Source organism: Nematolebias whitei, chromosome 11 (assembly GCF_014905685.2).
Source record: "Nematolebias whitei isolate Nwh7 chromosome 11, NemWhi1, whole genome shotgun sequence".
In the NCBI taxonomy this organism is placed as follows: Eukaryota; Metazoa; Chordata; class Actinopteri; order Cyprinodontiformes; family Rivulidae; genus Nematolebias; species Nematolebias whitei.
The window spans coordinates 18,357,465-18,380,314 of NC_056508.1; the positions used below are offsets into that span (position 1 = coordinate 18,357,465).

General features: G+C 42.9%; 1 protein-coding gene across 1 annotated transcript in view; it reads right to left on the reverse strand.

The window, feature by feature from the left end:
* Positions 1 to 2,358: 2,358 nt before the first annotated feature.
* The window catches only part of brpf1 (bromodomain and PHD finger containing, 1), a 45,697-nt gene continuing 25,205 nt past the window's right edge, over positions 2,359 to 22,850 (reverse strand). Inside the window, exons 8-16 of the mRNA XM_037684714.1 lie at positions 21,542 to 21,670; positions 20,955 to 21,354; positions 14,253 to 14,555; positions 13,909 to 14,160; positions 13,664 to 13,811; positions 6,103 to 6,236; positions 4,285 to 4,400; positions 4,033 to 4,187; positions 2,359 to 3,408 (exon numbers count right to left, since the gene is read on the reverse strand). Coding sequence (XP_037540642.1) covers positions 3,225 to 3,408; positions 4,033 to 4,187; positions 4,285 to 4,400; positions 6,103 to 6,236; positions 13,664 to 13,811; positions 13,909 to 14,160; positions 14,253 to 14,555; positions 20,955 to 21,354; positions 21,542 to 21,670 — 1,821 coding nt within the window. The 3' untranslated portion in view covers positions 2,359 to 3,224. The remainder of the gene's footprint in view (positions 3,409 to 4,032; positions 4,188 to 4,284; positions 4,401 to 6,102; positions 6,237 to 13,663; positions 13,812 to 13,908; positions 14,161 to 14,252; positions 14,556 to 20,954; positions 21,355 to 21,541; positions 21,671 to 22,850) is intronic.

A 22,850-nucleotide genomic window follows, 5' to 3' on the forward strand; every position in this document is an offset into this window, starting at 1 on the left:
TCGAGGCAGTGGACCCTCTGCAACAACCCAGAGGCTATTACTCGACTTACTTCCTTGTGCAAAAGAGGACGGGCGGGTTTTGTCCCATTTTAGATCAGAGGGGACTCAACCAGTACCTAAGGGAGCTGCCCTTCCACATGCTCATGACAGCAGAAGTCCTTCAAGTTGTCACAAGGGGAGAATGGTTCACGTCTATAGACCTGAAAGATGCATTATTCATGTGCCTATTGCTGCAGAACATCGCCGCTTTCTCAGGTTTGCCTATCTGGGTCACCACTGGCAGTTCCGGGTACTCCCAGTCGGGCTCTCTTTCTCACTGAGGATGTTCACTCATTGCGTGAAGGCAGCCCTCTCTCCTCTGCAGGATCACGGATTGAAGGTTCTGCCATACTTAAACGATTGGCTTCGCTGCGCCCCGTCTCGGGCCTGTGCCTTTCATGACACAAACTGCCTGCTCGCTCATGTGTCCCAGTTGGGCCTCAATGTCAACCTGGAGAAGAGCTGCCTGATCCCTTCCCAGATGATCACCTTTCTTGGGGTGGTTCTGGATTCACCCTCCATGAGAGCTCGCCCATCCGCTCAAAGGGTGGCCGGCATACTCCAGCTGGTCAGTCGGTTCAGGCTGGGCAGGCAGTTCCCCTATGTTGCCTTCCTGCAACTACTCGGCAAACTGATGTCAGTCACTCGGGTGGTGCCCTTAGGCCTGCTGTTCCATGGGATGGGGTGCTGTGTGGCAACGCAGAACGGTTCAGGGCCGCTGGGGTCAAGAAGGGAACGTTCAGTGCTTTCAGCACCGCCCTCAGGCGGTCATCCGGGATTCATAGAACCGTAGTTACATACGTAACTTTTGTTTTCTACATCACCTTACAACCTGTTTTTTTTTTTTTGGTCATAGCATTTTATTTTCACTTGTCATTCTCAGTTTATATACATCTTTTATAATTGTCAACTGTTGTCATCATTCTTTTGCAAAAATCAGGTATCTCTTGTAAATGAGTCCCCGAGGCTCAACGGGACCAACCTGTCTAAAGGATGAACGAACAAATTTGTCATTAGAATATCAAGTTAAACTGCGCCTGGTCAATGTTTTTGCACGAAGCACCTGCATTAGGTTGTATCAGCTGATCATAAATGATAATTTAAATTTAAGGATTGCCTGTCTTAGATCTGCATGGTCAATGCTAGTAGACAGGCTTTACTTACAGGTTTTTAATAAACGGAGATACCTAAATTAAATAAAATGCTAATATCTAAAAACACATGGTTGATTCTGAAAGCCTCAAAACAAGTGACCTCACAGTTCAGCTGTTGTTGTTTTCGTGTAAAACGCCCATAGTTGAAGGGGGAAGTTGACAAAGGTACTGAACCAGTGGGCAGTGAGAGAAACTCAATATATTTTGACTTGTAGGTCACTGACGTCACTAAAACATTATAATCAATATTCTCGTACGCTGTAGTTGTTATAGCAACAAGCTAAAACAGGACGTCAAGCACGAACACATCAGACATCTCCAATGCCACACAGCTCCCTCGTGCCACGCAGAAACCACACAAACGTTTCCACATGACGTCTTCGTTCATACGGAGGGGGTACCCTCAGAAGCAGTGTTGTGTGTGGGAGCACCTGCTGGGTGGGGGAATATTTAATGTTCTGTGGAAAAACGAGATAAAGTCTTGATTTGGGGTAAAGGTACATTTATGTACATGAGATGTTTGCTGGAACAGCTGGAGTTATGTAAATTTAAAATCACCTCACAGACAAATGAGCATTCTGTCATGTCCAGTTATGAACCTAAATTCACATTCTTTGCTATGATGCAACAAACGATTCACGGCGAGGCATTCCAAGACATCCAACTCTGTCACGAGGCGAGTCTGGCTGCCCCCACGCAGGGCCGTGCCACATGTGCAGACATCTGGAACACAAGTCTCCGCTTTGCATAATCATTAAGACTGCACCCTTTGAGCTTGCCACAAAAACGGTTAAGTTCCTAAAAGGATCGTGAAAAGTGGTAAAAAGTGTTGGTTCACGTTCTGTTATATGAAAAGGACTTTGATTTCATGTTTGTCTAAAAATAGAAACAAAAACATTAGTGAGCATATATCGTCTGTGGTATAATATTCAAATGTTTTAAAATGAGTGGTTATGTCAAATCTAAAAGTGCAAATTTGACAATGCACAATGGACTTAATGACTCATTCATTCCTTGAAAACAGCTAACGGTGGTGGTGGTGGTGGGGGGGGGTTATCTAGAAAACACACACACAAAAACACTTCAGTCATTTCAAGTATGAAAGCAGGAAACAGAAGAATTCAGACTGAGAACAGCAGCGACCACAGCACGCTCTTGTTTTTTGTTTTCTTTTTTTATTAAACTTGTATTTTTCTGCAATCTGTGTATAGAAAAGTTCTACAGCTGTCAGCCTGAGACTAAAACAAACAGAGGAAAATGTTTCTGTTCAGTCATCATTGAGTGACCCCTGGTCAGGGCGACATACGTTTAATAACAAAAGCATGAAAAATGAAAACTACACAGCAGAAATCTTGTGCAGCTGGAGTGATTTGAAGTAGTCCATGATGAAACGAGCTCGTTAATAAAAAGACAACGGAGCAGAGAATAAATTACAGTAAGCTTGTAGTCGTCAGGCTGCAGCAGTCTCTCTCTGCTCCTTTGACAAACGACTACGTTTTTTCTTTACTTTCACCTTGGGAGTAGTGAATGATTGACGGTAGTTTGTTTTGGTGGGTTCGCAGCCTTACCCACAACGAGTGTGCACGTAACGTACACGTAACACATGCACTTCCCTGCTCAGATGTAAGATCACCCATAAGTTTGTACGTGGAAACAAAATAATGACGGGGAGAAAGACTTGTCTGCATCACACTATGCAAACCTTTTCACTTTGTAAACTAGCATCTCGTTTTGTTTTAAACATATTTAGACCACATATAATATTTTAGTTCAAGATTCTGAACATACTTTTCCACCATCATTAAGAATAATTTTATTTTTTCCCCTACAGTTCTCTTAAATACACAATTTTTTACATCTCAGATTAAATATGGCTTCATGTGCATGAACGTGTGTAGCGTGGGACCGAAGTGGTGGGCGTTTCCCTCTCTTGCACCGTGTTATTGCCGTCTACGACGTGGAGCTGGGCTCTGGAGACCGTTGCGCTAACGCGACCCCCTTGTGCGAGGCCCAGCACGGATTGGTGTGTGTTCAGTCACTGTCACTGGTTTCGCTGCTTGGGTCCCCCTGGACTTTGCTGCGATGCTGCATGGCACGATGGTAGGCCACAGACACGGATTTACGAATGTTGGACTTCCTGCCCTCCAGCATCTTCTCCTTGTCCAGTTCCTGGTCCACGCCGAGCGGCACCAGCTTGGAGCGGGGCAGCCACTGCCTGCATGCGCACACAAACGCACACCTTCAGCTATATAAAGCAGCACACCCACATCTGACGGCACATTAGGACGGAGTCAATAACCTGTTAACGTGTAATAAAATTCCTATGAAGACAAAAAGGCTCATTGTCTCTTAAGGACACCAGCTACTTCCTGGTTTGTTAGAGGGTGTGGCCTAAAAGCTGGAAAACATCTGATAAGCCAAGGTTTAAATGAAAAAAACAAACAGCTTTCATCTCATATGTTGCATGTTTTTTTCCGTCTTCAAACTTAACTACTGTAATTATATGCAAAGTACACGATGACCTAAAACACCATGTGTTTCCCGCTCTTCACTTCTCGAAAACCACGCTTGTCCTATTTCTTCTGTCACCTTGTGCTTCTCTGCAAACGCTGCAGTTCGCTTTAAAGCTTCGCTGCAAACTTCTCTGCGTGCCTACAACCAGTGAGATCAAAAAGCCCAGTTTGCTTACATATTTGACTTTTCTGTACGTCGCTTCATTGTTCTGAAGGAAAAGCAAGAATGAACAGAAATCTTAACCTCGTCAAACTAACGTGCACATACTGCATCGGGTCTCAGTGGTTTAAAAAGATGAATTATAAAAATACTCTAAAGCACTGACCAGGTCCTCTTGTTGTCAAAGAAAAGGACAAGGAACAGGTGCTCCCTGGCCTCCTGGGTCATTTGCTCTCCAAGCTTCAGCACGTCCAAAGGAGGTACAGGGATCGGGACGCCCCGATGGAACACCCCCTCTCTGGGCATCTTTGGGTCAATGATCTGCAGGCGAGCCGCGGAACGGGGAGGATTAGCCACGACAGCAACAAAACTTATGCTCACCTGATGGTGTTTTGAACACTGAGCATGTGTGTCTCACCAGGGCGGGATACGAAGGATAGCCTCTGCACTTGGCCCACACCAGGTCCAGAGCTTCCAGAGAGGAATAATCATCCGATGTCATCCAGCATCCTGACCTGTCCCGGCCACGCACCACTGACAACAGGGAAGACAAAGCAGCTGGTGAAATATCCTGCCCCCTGCCATAGTTACAGTGCTCATCATCACACTGCTTTCAACACTTATTGCAGCATGCTTCCATGCTGCTGTGATGTGAGTCATCAGCTTCACAGCAGTAAATTTAGGGTTTTATAAAAGACCCACCTGTTAAGAAAAGTTAAAAAGCTCAGCAGTTGTGTCATAAACAAAACAGCTGTCACACCTCCGTACATCAAAGACGGGAATAATAGCATTAAGACGTCTTGCTTTCTGTACACCAAACACCAAGCTAAATGAGCATAATGAGCAGGTGCATCCTGCCACTGACTCAAAACAGCTGAAATCTGCAGGTTTAGTTCAGATGTTTGTGAACCACCCAGACTCTTCCTGCTCAACACCGTTCCAACACCAAGGCTTTAGATGTCATTTCCTTCATATCCTGTCAGATGTTCATGAAAAAAGCACTTTGTTGAGTTTCATGACAACTGGGTGAAAGGCCCAGTTTGTGCCATTACATTTAGTTGAAGTTCCATCTTTCTTCCTTTAATACAGAGAGGAGGAGTACCAACTTTAATGAAAGAATGAGCTCACCGAGCACAGGAGTTTGTTTTTTCACAGGAAAAATCTAAGAACAGACTGTGGAGTAAACAAACTACCGTACTTTTCACTGTATAAGTCACGCCTTTTTGCATAAATTAGCATGCCTGTGACTTATGTTTTTTCTCCCCCATATTTATAACCCAATTTTTATTTGAGATCTGACTAGTTCATTCATTCTGACATGGAAAATATTGAACACTACCATTTTCAGTCACTAGAGGACGCACACTCGAGTAATATGGCAAGCAAAGTGTCTCATATAATAGGTAAAAGTGGCTATTAATGAGACACTTGGCTTGCCATACCAAGCCACCTTCGTCTCGCTCTGGAACTCCTGGAGCAAACGTCAAATCGGCTGCATTTCACTGCGCTACCCAGGTGAAATGCAGCTGATTTGACCATTAAAGTGAATTTATTAAGGAAAAGTTCAACTGAGACACACCTTTGCTATAATTTCAAGCTAACAAATAATTGTTTTAAGGTGATTATTTTGTTAAATTTTGAAGAAATGCAAAGCAAGTCCTCCCTCTGCGAGCTCCGGCAGCTGCAAATCAATTTTTGAAATACAGCTGATCTGACCATTAAAGTGCATTTATTAAGGAAAAGTTAAACTGAGACATAACTTTGCTATAATGTTGAGCAAACAAATAATTGTTTTAAGTGTTAATCTTGTTCAATTCTTGTTATAGTCCTCCCGTGCACACTCCCATGGCTGCCATTTGGAAGCCTATTGATTTTTGGCACAACACCGGCCCACATTTCCAGGTTGTCAGCGGTGACATGTAATAGATGCGACTTATACGGTGAAGCAACGCATTCATGTTTTTTTCCACTTTATTAGACATATTTGGACTGATGCGACTTATACGGTGGTGCGACGTGTACGGCGGAAAGTACGGTATTCAAAAAGTATAATACATATTCTTCCAGGCAGTTTGGAAAAACAAAAGAAGCGATTTTGCTTTTTCATCAAATAAAATTACAAACATGAAGACGGCACCAAAACCAAAACAGGAATGATTGTGTGATACGTCTCTGTCCGCACAAACAGAAATAGGACACGTACCGTGAAGGTTTCAGAGTGTGAAAATGTGCTTACAATGTGAAACACTCCGTGATCCTCCGACAGAGTAGGAATCATTTTCCGTGCCTGATGTTTCCTCACTGCTGTCTTCATGGAAGGTGGAGCGAGAGAACGAAGCCTTTCCTCGGCCCTGCTTCGAAGGCGTTGTGCTGAGAAAGAGAGGGGGAAAAACAACATAACTAAAAAAACCTCAGCACAGCAGATGATTGAACAGTCAGCCCAATCTTTTTTTGGGCCAGCTTTTACCATATTAGAAAATGTCCACATCATTCTTGCCTGATTGTACTAAACCAGTTAAATAGCAGGGACATCTGTGGACAAGTGCTGTTTCACTTAAAACAAAACCCCTGTATCAACACCGTTACACAACGAGGTGTCTTTCAGGTCAGAAGTACATTTTTTGGCACAACACCAGCAGATATTACAAGATGTCAAGTGGCATGCTAACTTCTAGAAGAATGTCAATCTACAACAGAAAAACGGAAATGAGATTTTTTTTAAAAATCTTTTAGAGACGTATACATAGGCTTGTCGCAATAAACAATAAATCAATTAATCACATGATAAATAAAAATTATCAACCTAATTTTTATTTATCGGCGTCATCATTTCTTCGTGTGTCTCTCTACTGAAGACACTGGATGACAAAAGGTTCAACTCTGGTGCTCTTCACTGACCCCTCCCTTTCTCTTTAAAATCCATTTTAACTATCCAAAATTGTGTTTTTGGATTGTTAAAAGCAGCTAAACTGAGAAGCTAAGCTACAAGCTAACAGGCCGACCTCAGGGGAAAAAACCTCCGTCTTGTTGAAGCTCCAAAATTCACGGTTGAAACCCGTGCCTTCATCAAAAAAGTTGTTTTTCCCTGTAAAAAGAAGCTGAAAACTTGTTTACTGATTGTTTATTAAAAGCTTTGTGTGAAAAATGCTATGCTAAAGAGCTCAAACCACACAGAGCATCCACCATGTCAGCCCATGTCACGTCAAGAGGCCTCCCTCACATTTTTCTTAAGAGACAAGCTGCTTGCTCCCTCCCTATCCATCCTTTGGTTCAAACAGTCTTATACTGCCATCCAGTGGTCAAAAACGGTACTACACACAAAGATTTACCAACATTTCTTCTTAAATTTGACAATTACTAATTATTGTCAAACTTCAAACAATATTATCGTTTATCGCAATAATTTCTGAGACAATTAATCGCCCAACAAAAATAGTTATCATGACAGGCCTAGGTATACACTTATTTGGTCAAATAAGAGAAGTAACTTTTGGAGCGAAAATATGAACAGATTTAAGTTTGGAACAATATTTAATGTGTCTTCAATAAACTGCAGCGCAGGCAGGAATGTGTACGGACCAGCATCAGGCTTATGGACTTAACTATTAAAGACAGCAATATTAATAAGTGGTCGATTTAGGATACAGGTACATATAACAGTAAAAGTATTGATACTGAACATTTTGGACAAGTACAGGGACCAGACAACAAATATGTTAGTCACACATCCTGAAGTCTGTAATTTTAATTTTTTGCTAACTGCTACATTAATATTTCCAGTTTTTGTTCTGATATTTATATGTAGCCTATGTCTGAAAGGAATTTCCTATGACACACTATTATCCATCAATCATAGTGGACATACTAAGGCGACTAGACTCCTTTACTTATCTGGGGGAGGAGGACTGGTTCTTATCGCAGCCCATGGTGGTTAGACCCAAGTGCAGGCAGACACGGGGAGCAGGAAGTAAATAAAAAGGATTTTATTTAATAAACAAAAACAAAGGGCTGACATGGCAGCAAAACTTACGGTACATGGATAATGGAGCGAACAGGAATGCAACAGACTGAGGGAAACACAAAGAGGACCTTCTGTAGTCTATAGGATTTACAGAGCAATGAGCCAACGTTGAGTGGTGAACAGGAGCGGTTTAAATAAGACATAGGGAGAGTGAGAAATGAATGCACCTGGGAAGATTACTTCAACACTTGCTCTTCTCAAGGACGGACGTCTTCTCCTCTTCCTCTCCGCTTTGCTTTTGCTCTGTTCCGTCTGTGAAACTGCTTTAGAGCCTACCTTCTACAAATCTTCCGAATTATAACTATGAACTTGGATTTAGTCAGTTGGTCCCTCAACACAATTGATAACATTTCTTTGAAGAGAAAAAAGGCTTTAGGTGAGCTGATTTGCCCTGTTGCATGCACACAGCTGGATATCTCATTGACTTTGAAGACTTGATGATGTGTCTATCTCTGCTGTCATCTGTGGATTTTAAGGACACATTTATAATTGGTTTATAATAACTGGTTCCGGGCAGCACGGTGGCGCAACTGGTAGAGCTGCTGCCTCTCAGCGAGCAGGTCCTTGGTTCAAACCCCGGTCCAGGGGCCTTTCTGAGTGGAGTTTGCATGTTCTCTCCGTGCATGCGTGGGTTTTCTCCGGGTACTCCGGTTTCCTCCCACAGTCCAAAAACATGCATGTTAGGCTGATTGGTAACTCTAAATTGTCCCTAGGTGTGAGTGACAGAGTGAATGGTTGTTTGTCTCGTTTGTCTCTATGTGGCCCTGTGATGGACTTGCGACCCGTCCAGGGTGTGCCCCGCCCCTCGCACAGTGATTGCTGGACATGGGCACCAGCGACCCCCGTGACCCAAAATGGAATAAATGGGTAAAGAAAATGGATGGATGGATGGATAACTGGTTCCTGCTTTTTGGATTCGGCTGGTTCCTAGTCTATCATCAAACAAGGAAGTCTTCGGCAGCAAATCTGGACCTGGTCAGGCTGCCTGCCTTATACCATACCATACCATACCAATTTATTTATATAGCACTTAAAACAGCAACAAGGCCAACCAAAGTGCTGTACAAAAGAACACAAACATGCACAGCAGACAGGAAAACATAAAATAGAAATACAGATACAAATAGCAGCAGAAGCTAACTAAAATGGCCAACAGAGTAGAGAACAGACCGGGCCAAAACAAATCACACCGTGTTAAAGGCAAGCGAATAGAAGTGGGTCTTCAAGCGAGACTTAAAGACTGAGAGTGTGGGAGCCTGCCGGACACTCAGTGGCAACTCATTCCACAGTCGTGGACCTGCAACAGAGAAAGCCCCGTCACCCCTGAGCTTACGACGGGTTTCTGGGACTGAGAGAAGCATCTGGTCTGCTGACCTCAGAGAGCGCAGTGGGACATATGGCTGCAGAAGATCAGTGAGATAGGATGGGGCGGAACTGTTCAGTGATTTAAAAACATACATGAGAATTTTGAAATGGATCCGAAGGTGAATGGGTAGCCAGTGCAGGGAGGCCAAAACTGGCGTGATGTGCTCTCTATAGCCTGTACCAGTTAAAAATCGGGCTGCAGCATTTTGGACCAGTTGTAGACGAGCAATGGAGGACTGACTGATTCCAAACAGAAGTGAATTGCAGTAATCAAGCCTAGATGTTATGAAGGCGTGGATCACTGTCTCAAGGTTCTTTTTGGAGAGTATAGGCTTCAGCTTAGACAGCCGTCTCAGCTGAAAAAACCAGGATTTTACCATCATGTTTACGTGACTGTTGAGTTTTAAGGACGGGTCCATTATCACCCCCAGATTAGTGACCTTTTGTTTCTCTAGCGGGGCTAGAGAGAAAAGGTCAATGTCATGGTTCATGAGTGAGCCACTGGGATGGAACAGCATGACTTCAGACTTCTTCTCATTGAAGCTTAAAAAGTTTAAAGCCATCCAGTCCCGGATGTCAGCCAGGCAGTCAAGAAGAGGCTGAATAGAGCGTGTGCCTCTGTGCCTCAGGGGGAAGTAAATTTGGCAATCATCGGCGTAGAAATGAAAGGGTATGTCATGTTTGCGGAAGATAGCACCTAGTGGCAGCAGGTATAAAGAAAAGAGAAGGGGACCGAGGATGGACCCCTGCGGTACCCCCCACTGGAGCGCTGTCGATGCCGAACTAGAATCTTTGATATTGACACAGAAGGTTCTGTCAAATAGGTAGGACCCAAACCATTTAAGGGCTGACCCTGTGATGCCCACCCACTGCTCCAGTCTAGAAATGAGGATCTTGTGGTCAATGGTGTCAAAAGCAGATGTAAGGTCCAATAGGACCAACAGCACAGAATCACCTGCGTCTGTGGAAATGAAAATGTCGTTAAAAACCTTCAGTAGAGCAGTTTCAGTGCTATGGCGAGATTTGAAGCCAGATTGGAATAACTCTAGGATAGCGTGATCCCCCAAAAACTGTTTCAACTGAGACTCCACAATTTTTTCCAGTAGTTTAGAGGGTGAATGGGAGTCTGGAGACAGGCCGGAAGTTGGACATGACTGAGGGGTCAAGGTTAGGTTTTTTCAGGAGGGGCTGGACAGCAGCATGTTTAAAAGTTTTTGGCACCACACCTGAGGATAAACTGCTATTCAGAATAGCGAGGATAAAAGGACCCAGGGTAGGAAAAACTTCCTTTAGTAGTCGAGGGGGGACCACATCAAAGGGAGAACCAGATGGCTTCATGCTGCACATTACCTGCTCCAGAGAGGACAGAGAGATGGGCTCAAAGTGGTCAAACACAGCCACACACTGAGATGGGATGGACAGATCATGAGCTGGTGGAGAAATGAGTGCCCGGGTGTTTGCCACTTTTTCTAAAAAGAAATGGAGGAAGTTTTCACACAGCTCAGTTGAGGCTTCCAGAGGTGAAGGCTCACTGAGGTGTAGAACTGAGTTCAGGGTGGAGAAAAGAACTCGGGGGTTGTGGGAGTTGGAGACAATTAAATCAGAGAAGAATTTACATTTGGCAGCTTTAACGGTTTTCTGATAGTGACGCCAACTCTCCCTTAACATTTGAAAAGACACCTGGAGCCTGTCCTTCCTCCACCTTCGTTCAGCTCTGCGACACTGCCGCCTAACGGCTCGCGTGACGTCATTCAGCCAAGGCTCTGATTTATATGTTGGCTTGTTTCGTGCTTCGAGTACCCAGACTTTTGGCAGAATAGATCAGATCTCCGGGATTATTCTCAGGCACATTCCATTGGTATGGTCATTTAATTTGGACGTTTCGAATCCAAGTGGACCGACACAGACTCAAGGTAAATATCATTAAAGTTCTGCCTGTCCCCAAAACAATTGTGTTTACCTGAATTTGGCTCCCTGACTGGCCTTGACAGGCCATCTTATCTCAACCTGCCTGGGGAGTTTTGTAAACCTGAAACTCTAACCCCTCCCTCCCCTCCTACTGAGGAATTTCCATGGACTTTTCAGAGGGGCCCAGCTGAATAAACGTACTGACATCATTTCAGCACTCTGGATTCGTCTCTGGTCATCCTCGCTCCCCCGCCCACAGAGACACGGGAAGTTAGGTCATTGTCCTAGACGCCCAAGGAGACATGGGAAGGTGGGTCATCATCCCCGACGCTCAAGGAAACGCAGGAAGGCAGACTCGGCTGCTTTGTTGGCTGGGCAGGATTCGGCTGCTTCATCGGCTAGGCAGGACTCGGCTGCTTTGTCGACTGCTTTGTCATCTGGGCAGGACTCGGCTGCTCCCTTGACACCCACTGAGAAACATTAAGGTGAGTTGTCATCGTCCTCGACACCCACTGAGAAACATGGAAGATGATCTGTAGGTTGAGCTGATCCCACAGACCACTTGGAAGGGAGACTGAGATGGTTGGGAATGGGGGCAGCGGGCAGCAGGAGAAGAGAGCTCAACATAAATCTCTCTATCCACGCCTCCTCAAACAGCTACCACATTTCTGGTAAATCGCTCAATACCTTCGACCGAGTATACTTGCTCACAAAGTCCTCGATGGCCACCATCCTTTCCCACAGATTACTGGAGGTGTCCGCAGTGTCAATATATTTATGCGTTATCTTACGGAGCTGATCATAATCCTCAGGATCGCACTCCGCAAGGAATGTACAACCTGTTGGGTCTGTATTAGGTTGGCTTATTCTATCGTGGTCCATGGTACTTAGACCCAAGTGCAGGCAGACACAGGGAGCAGGAAGTAAATAAAAAGGAATTTATGTAATAAACAAGACCAAAGAGCTGACGTGGCAGGAAAACTTACATGAATAATGGCTCAAACAGGAACATAACAGACTGAGGGAAACACGAAGAGGACCGCAACGTCTATAGGGTTTACAGAGCAATGAGCCAACGTTGAGTGGTGAACAGGAGAGGTTTAAATAAAACAGAGGGTGAAATGAATGCACCTGGGACGATTTCTAATTGTGTGGGTGTTGAGTGGCTGGAGAAACTGACTGAGGAGAGGATAAAGAATGGCAGGGAACACAGAGTCAAATGCAAGGAACAGAAGGGAAAATAAAGACAAAACAAACACAAAGAAAACAGACCAAAACACAGACTGCCAGTTCCAATGCACTTCAACTGGCTGCACACATTAATGTGCCTGATATCTTTTCCCTAACCCTAATGCTAAAAATGAAAGGCTCCTACATTTACAAAATGTCAGGTGTGGGGGAACTCAGCTGTCTTCAAGCTGATTGAAAGGAGAAAAAAAATCTGTGAGAGGTTTCAGTTCACTCAAAACAAGCTGTTGGACTTGAACCAAGCACAGTTTCATATCTCATCTGTGCTATGTGCACGTGGGAGTCCTTGGCTTTTTGATACAATTTAAAAAGTAAAAAAATAATAATAATAAGCCTGTAACCGGCTTACTTCTGTAACCATTTACAGAAGTTTTAAAGAGTAGAAAAGCTACTCGGAATATGTGCATAGTTAATAAATAAACGATAAATCAACAAATTGCTTTTTCACATGTGCATACATGTGTACATGGTTGCATGTTCAGGTGTACAGAGCCCCATCTGTTCTGCTGGTGCATGAGGGGCTCTGAAGAAAATTAGGTTAGCACATTAGAGCCTCTTTTCTGCTGTTGTAGTGGACCCTTCCAGCCCTTCACAGGTGCAACAAGTTGTTTGCATGTAAATAAAGGATAAAGTGAGCAATTTTGTCAAAATATCAGCTTTAATAATTAAAATAGTTTTGAGTCTGGCATCTAAAGTTGTCTTGATGATGTTATCATAAGTGTGGCCTTTGTAGTCTTTGAAACATCAGATAGGTGGGTGTGTAATAAGATTATAGTTTTTAACATTTTGAGAAGAGGTTTTTTCTAACAGACTGAATCATCTATTTCTGAAATCATATCTCTTTGGTTTGTAAAAAAATCATGCTTCAGGAAAAATATTAGTATGTTTAATTGGCTTTAAAACCAAATGCTATTCCTACTGTTAGGTACCACATCATCATTGTAAGCCTTAGCATCAAATTCTTACACTTTTCCTGCAATTGTTTTACAAAATCTAATAAACTAATGTGTATAAAAAATAAACAGTTATCTCCACTCACTAATACAGAAACAAACAAAATCACTTCATAAATTTGCCATCAGCCACAATAATTTCTAGATTGTTGTGGTTCCAGTGGAAAACCCTAATTTGTCAACCTCTGGATTCAGCTGTTAAGTCTGTGGGTTTGTTTCTGTAGATAACTCACTTTCTGTGGTGGCAGAAAGCATTTGGACTAGAGGTTATATGAAGAAGGATCTACATGTGCAGCAGTCACCTGGTTCTGTCTGAAGCTGCGCTGCTGCTGCTGCTGGTCGTGGACTCTGAGTCTGAGCTTGAACGAGGCAGACGGGGCTCATTTCTGTACACACGGAAGCTTTCTGTTACAGGCTGGTTTCCTGTATCAAAACCATTGCTCGGTAAACCTGCAAGTAACAGACGGAAGAAAACGTGAGTCATTGTGTAACTCAAATGGCACATTATTAGTATTATTAGCCCATTGTTGATCGCTGTCGTTTGAACCTGGCAGCAGGTCGTCGTTGTCGCTGTCACTGTCAGAGCTGGAGCTTGAGTGGGGGCTGCGGGGCCTCTTCCTCTGCCTGCTTTGTGACAGCAGGGGCAGCTGCGGGGGACCGATGGGGCTTTGGCTCACCCCTGCTCCAGCATAGCCAGCATCTCGGTTCTTTGGCGGGCGTCCTGGCCTTTTGGGAGGACCGGCCATTTTCGGGTTCTTCTTAGAGAAAAGGACAGACGTCCGACGGCCAACCTCCGGAGCTAATGCAGATGAAGACGCGTCAGTTACAAGTTTAGATCCAACTTTCCTTACATACCAGAATCACTCTTGTAAAACGCTTTCCGAGATGCACCTTTCCCACCGATCTCCTGGCTGCTGCTCTCCCCGCCCTCGTCGTGGTGTCCTGCAGATGAAGAGTGATGCGGGAGAGAAGAGCCTCGTTCTCCTGCAGACTCCCGGCCCCCGATGATGGAGCTTCCCTCTCGCTGGTGGGCAAGCTTCCTCCTGATCACGCTGATCTCCTTTCTCAGGGCTTTGGCCCTGCGGGACTGACCGATGCTGTGCTTCCCAGAGTTCACCTCGTCCAGACGTGCCTGCATGTAATTCAGCTGCTCGTCCAGGGACAGCCGCCTCCTGTTCTCTGGCAGGAGCAGGTCTGTGTCAACACGTAAAACATATAAAGTTTATTAAATATTCATACAGGCTGTGGAAATGACAAGAAACAACCAAAGCAAGTGAAGTTAATTGTTTTTATAAATGTTCACTTATATGTGATCAATCAAAAAGATTTCTTCATATAAAAAAAACATACTGTTCAAAAAATTGACATTTTAGATGCCGTTTTTAACATTTAAGTCCAAACATTTATCATAAAAGTACAGTAGATGCTTGTATAGTAATGTAATACACAGCATTTCTGAAGAGTTTTAGACTGAGCTAATCTTCTGGAATGACATTGTAGTCATTTTGGTACAAATAAAGTTATTTGTCCCACTCAGTATGTGCTGAATATGACTCACAGCTGCTACCACATCAAATTTTAGCTCAGTATTTGTAAAACTGACCAAGGTACAGCCATGTTTGTGTTGGGTAATGTTGATTAGCTGTGGTGTTCAATTTGAATTGGTCTGACTCCAAAAGTTAATGAGTTGTCGATGTACATCCAATGATTATTCCCTGATTGTTTCATTAATACACTGCCTGGCCCCCCAAAAAAGTTGCCACCTGGATTTAACTAAGCAAATAGGTATGAGCCTCCTATTGGATAATTACTGTATGGGCGATTATGTTTCAGCTGGCAACAAGTTATTGAACCCCAACTGGTGCAATGAGTTGCTTCTCATTTCTTAAACAACCATGTTGAAAGACAGATCGTGTGGTCGTGGAAAAGATGTCGGTCTGTTTGAGAAGAGTCAAATCATTGGCATCAAGCAGATAAAACATCTAAGGAGATTTCAGAAACTACTAAAGTTGGGTTAAGAACTGTCCAACGCATCATTAAAAACTGGAAGGATAGTGGGGATCCATCGTCTTCGAGGAAGCAATGTGGCCGGAAAAAAAATCCTGAATGATCGTGATCGGAAATCAAATGGAAGAAAAACAACAGTAGCGCTCAATGGCTGTGTTTAATAGTGAAAGTAAGAGCATTTCCACACGCACAATGTGAAGGGAACTCAAGGGACTGGGACTGAACAGCTGTGTAGTCTTAAGAAAACCACTAATCAGTGAGGCTAACTGGAAAAAAAGGCTTCAGTTTGCTAGGGAGCATAAAGATTGGACTCTGGAGCAATGGAAGAAGGTCATGTGGTCTGATGACACTGTTCCAGAGTGATGGCACATCAGGGAAAGAAGAGAGGCAGGTGAAGTGATGCACCCATCATGCTTAGTGCCTACTGTACAAGCCTGTGGGGGCAGTGCTATGATCTGGGGTTACTGCAGTTGGTCAGGTCTAGATTCAGCAACAGTGTGTGCTCAAAGAATGAGGTCAGCTGACCTGAATATACTGAATGACCAGGTTATTCCATCAATGGATTTTTTTCTTCCCTGATGGCACGGGCATATTCCAAGATGACAAGTCCAGGCAGGATTCATCGGGCTCAAATTGTGAAAGAGTGGTTTTAGGAGCATGAGACATAATTTTCACAAAAGGATTGGCCACCACAGAGTCTAGACCTTAACCCCATTGAGAATCTTTGGGATGTGTTAGAGAAGGCTTTGCACAGTGGTCAGAATCAGCCATCATCAATGTAAGAAAAATTAATGCAACACTGGATGGAAATAGATCTTGTGACATTGCAGAAGCTTATTGAAACAATGCCACAGTGACTGCATGCTGTAATCAAAGCTAAAGGCGGTCCAACGAAATATTAGTGTGTGACCTTTTGTTTGGTGGTGACTTTTTTTGGGGGTCAGGCAGTGTATTAATCCATAGATGAGATATTTTGCTAACAGACAAATAATGTAGTTAAATAAAAATCTTAAACAAAGATCTTGCACATTCTGTTACTACTCCCAATTTAATTTGGAGTCAGTTGCCACAATTAACACATTAAATTTTAGGTTAGTATCTGATTTAACATCAGTTGGCTGCGGCAGCCATCTTTAATTAGGTTGAATCCAAAAGTTAATCGGTTGTGGAAGTACATCCAGTGATGTACTGCAAGTTTTAATAGGTGGTTCATTAAAGACAACAACTTGTTCCCAGTTTGCATAACGTGTTTCCTGTTTTAATCCCAGGGTTCAAGTCATCTTTAGAGAAACATAATCTTAATTTTGTAAAACTGCTTTTCCATTCAGAGTCAAACAGAAAAGCTAACTTATGACGGACACGTTGAAAACAGTATAAGCTAAAACAATAACTGGTTTGAATTATATCGCCCAGTTCTTGAACTTTGCACTGTCAACAACATGCTCTCTCCATTGTGTTGTCGTTGACAGATCCACAAAGACCTGCTGTGAGCTGCAGACTGGTTTTTCAACATAAAGAGTGTCTGTGGACTGTGGAAACCCAATCTGGTATCTGTACCACAAACTTGTTAAGCTGCATGGGTGTGCACGCCTCTGCGGGTATTCAGTAACACAGAAAAAACTCTGAAGGTTAAAGAATTTAACTGAAAGCTTTGTGGATGGTGAACTGTAATTGTTTTCTCACACTTATCTAAACTTGGGCAAAAAAAGACAATTTCATACTTTGCCCCACTTCTTAAGAATGTGTGGAACCCAATCAAAGTATATGTATTTTTTACAATAAAGACAAAGTAAAAAAACAGCTAAAGTGGATCCATGAAAACAAGTTGAGAACTGCATGACATGGATGAGAGATGCCATCTGCTGCCATCATGTGACTTGAATATGAAATTAAAGCCCAGCATTTCTTGAAATCACCCACCACCTTTTAAGTCCACATTTTCTCTGTTACTCTGTTTTCTCTGCTTCTCCTCTGTTACCCACCCACACCCCCATTGAAACAGTGTCAACTCGCCCACGGCTCAAATTAAATAAACAAAAAAATCAGCTCTAAAAATATAAACCATAAAAATCTAAACAGTTACTTTACCAGAGCAAAATCATAAAATCATTAAATGTGGATTATTGAACATCAGATCTCTTTCCTCTAAATCCCTGTTAGTTAATGAACTGATAACTGATCATCATATTGATTTATTCTGTCTGACAGAAACTGGGCTACAACAGGAGGATTTTGTTGGTATAAATGAATCCATCCATCCATCCATCCATTTTCTTTACCCGTTTGTTCCATTTTGGGTCACGGGGGTCGCTGGTGACCATGTCCAGCAATCACTGTGCAAGGGGCGGGGTACACCCTGGACGGGTCATAAGTCCATCACAGGGCCACATAGAGACAAACGAGACAAACAACCATTCACTCTCTCACTCACACCTAGGGACAATTTAGAGTTACCAATCAGCCTAACATGCATGTTTTGGTCTGTGGGAGGAAACTGGAGTACCCGGAGAAAACCCACGCATGCACGGAGAGAACATCCAAACTCCACCCAGAAAGGCCCCTGGACCGGGGTTTGAACCAGGGACCTGCTCGCTGAGAGGCAGCAGCTCTACCAGTTGCGCCACCGTGCTGCCCTAAATGACTCCACTCCTGTTAATTATTTAAATGTTCATGTTCCTAGAACAACTGGCCGAGGTGGAGGAGTACCTTCTATTTTTCAGTCAGGATTATTGATTAATGCCAAACCAATTATTAGTTATGATGCTTTTGAATCACTGTCCCCAAGTCTTTCTCATCCAAAATGGAAATCAGAAAAGCCACTTTTACTAGTTGTTGTACATCGTCCACCAGGCGCTTACTCTCAGTTTTTGTCTGAATTCTCAGAATTATAAACTGACTTATTATTAAATACTGATAAAATCATCATAATGGGTGATTTCAATATTCATGTGGATGTTGAGGGCGATAGTTTAAGCATAGCCTTTAATAATTTAATAGACTCGTTTGGTTTTACCCAAAACGTCCGCACATCTACTCATTCTTATCATCACACTCTTGATTTAGTTCTGACCTATGGTGTAGAGATTAAGGACTTGGTAATAGTTCCTCAAAATCCTATTCTGTCTGACCATTTTTTAATAACCTCTGAGTTTACATTAAATGACAACACAGTCACTGAGAGTAAATTTCATCTCAGCAGGTGCTTATCAGAAAATGCTGTAACCAAATTTAAACAATCTCTTCCATCAATGTTTTCCTCTGTCTTGCAGAGTAATGCATCAGAGAACAGTGACTTAGATCATCTAGTTGATCATCTTACAACTTCACTGCAAACTTCACTTGATAAAATTGCTCCACTGAAAAAGAAAGTAATCAATCAGAGGAAACTGGCTCCTTGGTTCAATTCTGAGATACGTACTTTAAAGCAGGCATCTAGAAACCAGGAGAGAAAATGGCGCTCTTCTATCCATCCATCCATCCATCCATTATCTTTACCCGCTTATTCCATTTTGGGTCACGGGGGTCGCTGGTGCCCATGTCCAGCAATCACTGTGCGAGGGGCCGGGTACACCCTGGACGGGCCACACGGGGGGGGGGACTCTGGACTATGCTACGACTTTCCCTTAAAAATTCAATGTTTTCACCACCTATATGTAAATGTATAACGTCTGTTTATGTTGCTTTGCTGTGGTAGGTTTTTTTGATGCCTTAAATTGTGCCCTGTCCAGGACATGGCGTGAGAGATCTTTTTTTTTATACCGTCTCTCCTCATGTTTCTTTCTTTTTCTTATCTAAGCAAAATATTATTCTGAATAAGAATAAGAGGGCCGCGCTAATTATTTTAGCCGCAGCTTCGTGCACTCCGGCCATCTTCGGACGACTGTACGTACATATTCGCGTTGTATCTCGGTGTAATGCCAATAAAGTTTATTCTGATTCTGATTCTAAAAATGATGCAGAAAAACTGGTCCATGCATTTGTCACGTCTAGACTGGACTATTGCAATGGTTTATTATCTGGATGTCCAAATACTTCTTTAAAACGTCTTCAGTTGATCCTAAATGCTGCTGCCAGAGTCTTAACTGGAGTTGGTAGACGAGATCATATTTCTCCAGTTTTAGTTTCTCTCCATTGGCTCCCTGTCAAATCCAGAATATATTTCAAAATCTTACTTCTAACCTACAAAGCTCTCAACAACCTAGCTCCATCTTATATTACAGATCTTATTGTTTCATATTTTCTTAACAGAGCGCTTCGCCCTCAGGCTGCAGGTTTACTTGTGGTTCCTAGAATTTACAAAAACAGAATGGGAGGCAGATCTTTCAGTTATCAGGCTCCTCTCTTGTTGAACCAACTGCCAATCTCTGTTCATGAGGCTGACACATTATCCAGTTTCAAAACTAGGCTTAAGACTTTCCTTTTTGCTAAATCCTATAGTTAGGGTCGGCTTGGGTTTCCTGAGCTGTCCCTTAGTTATGCTGCTATAGGCTTAGACTGCAGGAGGACAGACTGACCACAATTTTCACTCTACTACTGTCTTTACTTACTCTGCTCAACCTGTTTTGTATTTGTAATTATTTTTTCTATCCTTAACATGTTTTTTTTGTCTTTCAGGTACACCTGGACCTATATCTGGACCTACCATTCTGTGTTCGTCTGTCTCTCCTTCCTGTCCTCTTAAACCAGCCAGTCAAAGCAGATGGCCGCTTGTCCTGAGCCTGGTTCTGCTGGAGGTTTCTTCCTTTTAAAAGGGAGTTTTTCTTTCCACTGTTGCCACTGTGCTTGCTCAGGATGGGAGACTGCAACGAAGCCGAGATTCAACTTGTCTGCTGGATTCCTTAGATAGAGAACTTTACTAATTGACTTTTATGTATGTGAATGTTTCTGTAAAGTGCCCTGAGATTTGGCGCTATATAAATAAACTGAATTAAATTGAAATTTTAGGCTAAGATCATCTTGGGATGAGAAACAACTGACCAACTTTTGTTTTACATTTAACAGGATGTGATCACAGAACATGTTACAGTTCATGAGAATTGCAGAAGCTCGGTGGTCAGTGCTGCAATCTTATGCATGCTTTTATAATCCACCATATCCTTACTGAACATCTTACTTCCAAAATTAAATGTTTTAGTGATGTGTGTTTGAGACAAGCAATAAATTAAATTAGGGAAAGTGAACGAAAGTGCTATGTATTATCATCGTCTGTGCCCACAATGATGAAATTTGTTGTCTGCGTTTAACCCATCACACATGAGATACAACCAAGTGTACCAGCAGGCAGCCATTTAGGTGGTGGGGAGCAGGTAGGCAATAGATCTTGCTTAAGACCACCACGACATGTGGGCATGGTGGGGAATTGAACTTGCAAGTTTCCTGTCCTAAGTCGGCTGCACTACCACAGCGCCACAGCCGCCCTAAATGAATAAATGCCATCTTTTTTCAACTTAATGTATAGTTTCAACTTCAAAAAGTCTTTAACCTTTAATAATTTTTAAATATTTAGCTTTTCATCCATTTCCATACAAAATAAAGTATCAGCTTGGAAAGTTCTCTCCAAAAAACGAAAAAAGAGGAGCGCTTTACCGTCTTCATTCGATGACGATGGTCTGTCTCGTTCTCTGTCCCGGTCTTGTTCCCGCTCTCGCTCTCTCTCTCGCTCTCTCTCTCGCTCTCTCTCTCTCTCCTGCTCACGCTGGCTGTCCGGGCTCGACTCGCGATGGAGGTGCATACCAGTTTCATAGTCAAAGCCGATCCGTTCGGCCTGGCGCCGAGCCACTCTGAGGACCACCCCGCCCATCTCTCGGAGCCGCAGGGCAGCACGGTAAAACACTGTGTCCTTGGCGTTGTACTTGAGGCAGTTGTTGACGATGAGGCCGAAGTCGGCCTCGAAGGCCTCAAAAGTGAGGTAGCGGTGAGACTCCAGTAGGTTCCACATGGTCTGAAAGTCCATAGGAGTGTTGATGTGCTCCAGGTAGTCTGGCACCTGAGAGAGACATGGAGACACTCAGACTGAGCTGTACATTCTGATCAACGTGCATACAGTAAAAATATTCATAGCAATATTTTAATTATACTAATCCTAAATTATTAAGCACACCAAGATCAAAAATACCCAAAGTATCAATTTAAGTAAAAAACAACATAAGTGCTTTGCAACTGTGTACATTTACCTCTTCTAAAGGTACAGGCTCAGTGAAAAAGTTGTTTGAGTCTCTTTCCTGTAGCTGCACCAGCGTATTCCTCAGAAGCACCAGTAAAGGAGTCAGCTGCATCTCTAGCACCATCTGCTGAACTTTAATCTAAACACATACACATTTTGACCAAAGTGCACGTCAGTTGGACAAAAAGAAAACAATCAATTTGTTTGGTAATATATTTGTCTGTGTAAACATAATTAACTCGGTCTGTTGGAGAGATTGGAAATACATACGAAAATCTATGGTCTAAAGCAGTGGTCCCCAAACCCCGGGCTGCGGACCGGTACCGGTCTGTGGGTCAACTGGCACCAGGCGGCACAGAAATACAGTAGTCCCTCATTTATCGCAGGTGTTTGGGACCACGCCCACCCGCAATGAGTGAGAAACAGCGAAGTAGGGATACAGTAGTCCAAGTTCAAGTTCAGTAAACTTTGTCATGACATGTGCCAGGCTGTAATCACACTCATCACCTGTTACTCCCAATCTGCCTCCTTAAATAAATGATTTAAATACTGTAACATTTTAAATAAACAATCCATACAGCATGGATTGTTTATTTAAAATGTTACAGTATTTAAATTTAAATTGCAGAGAAAAGAAGTGCAGCAGGACATCAAAGGGATGTCACACAGCTTCAGCTCTGCAGCACAGAGCAGAAATGTACTTTTTGATCAATTACACTTCAACAACTGAACATGAATTTCTAAAATAATTAAAAATAACTTTTAACACTTTTATATTTTGTGATTATGACGATTTTTACGATGTGACATACTTTGAATTTTAAGTTGGAAGACAAAAGTCGATCGGTGCATCTGGACAGCAAAGGGTTAACCCTTCACAAAGCTGCAGCAGGAGAAATGTGTGTGTGGCACAGAAGGAGATCAGCTGATCAGCTGCAGGAGGGAGCTTTTCCTTGTGGGCTTCATACATGGTGCAAAATCATTTAAAATAATTTATTTTAAATAAACAACCCATGGCTCATCCATCAATCAGCCCATTGTGTCATGTCCAATCTTATTTTGAAAAACCGCGATATAGCGACTCCGCGATAAACGAACCACAAAGTAGCGAGGGACTAATGTAGTAATACATAACTTACATTATTTCCATTTTATTTAGTATCTGATTCTGAACAATGTTTTATTTTGGAAAATTACAGAATTCTCTCTGCCACATCTGTCTATGACTCACTCTTGACGCAAGTCAAGATGCTTGCCTCGGTCACATGACTACCTTCTTAAAGGGGCTGCGGGAGCATCCATTCGCCAACAAACCAGGG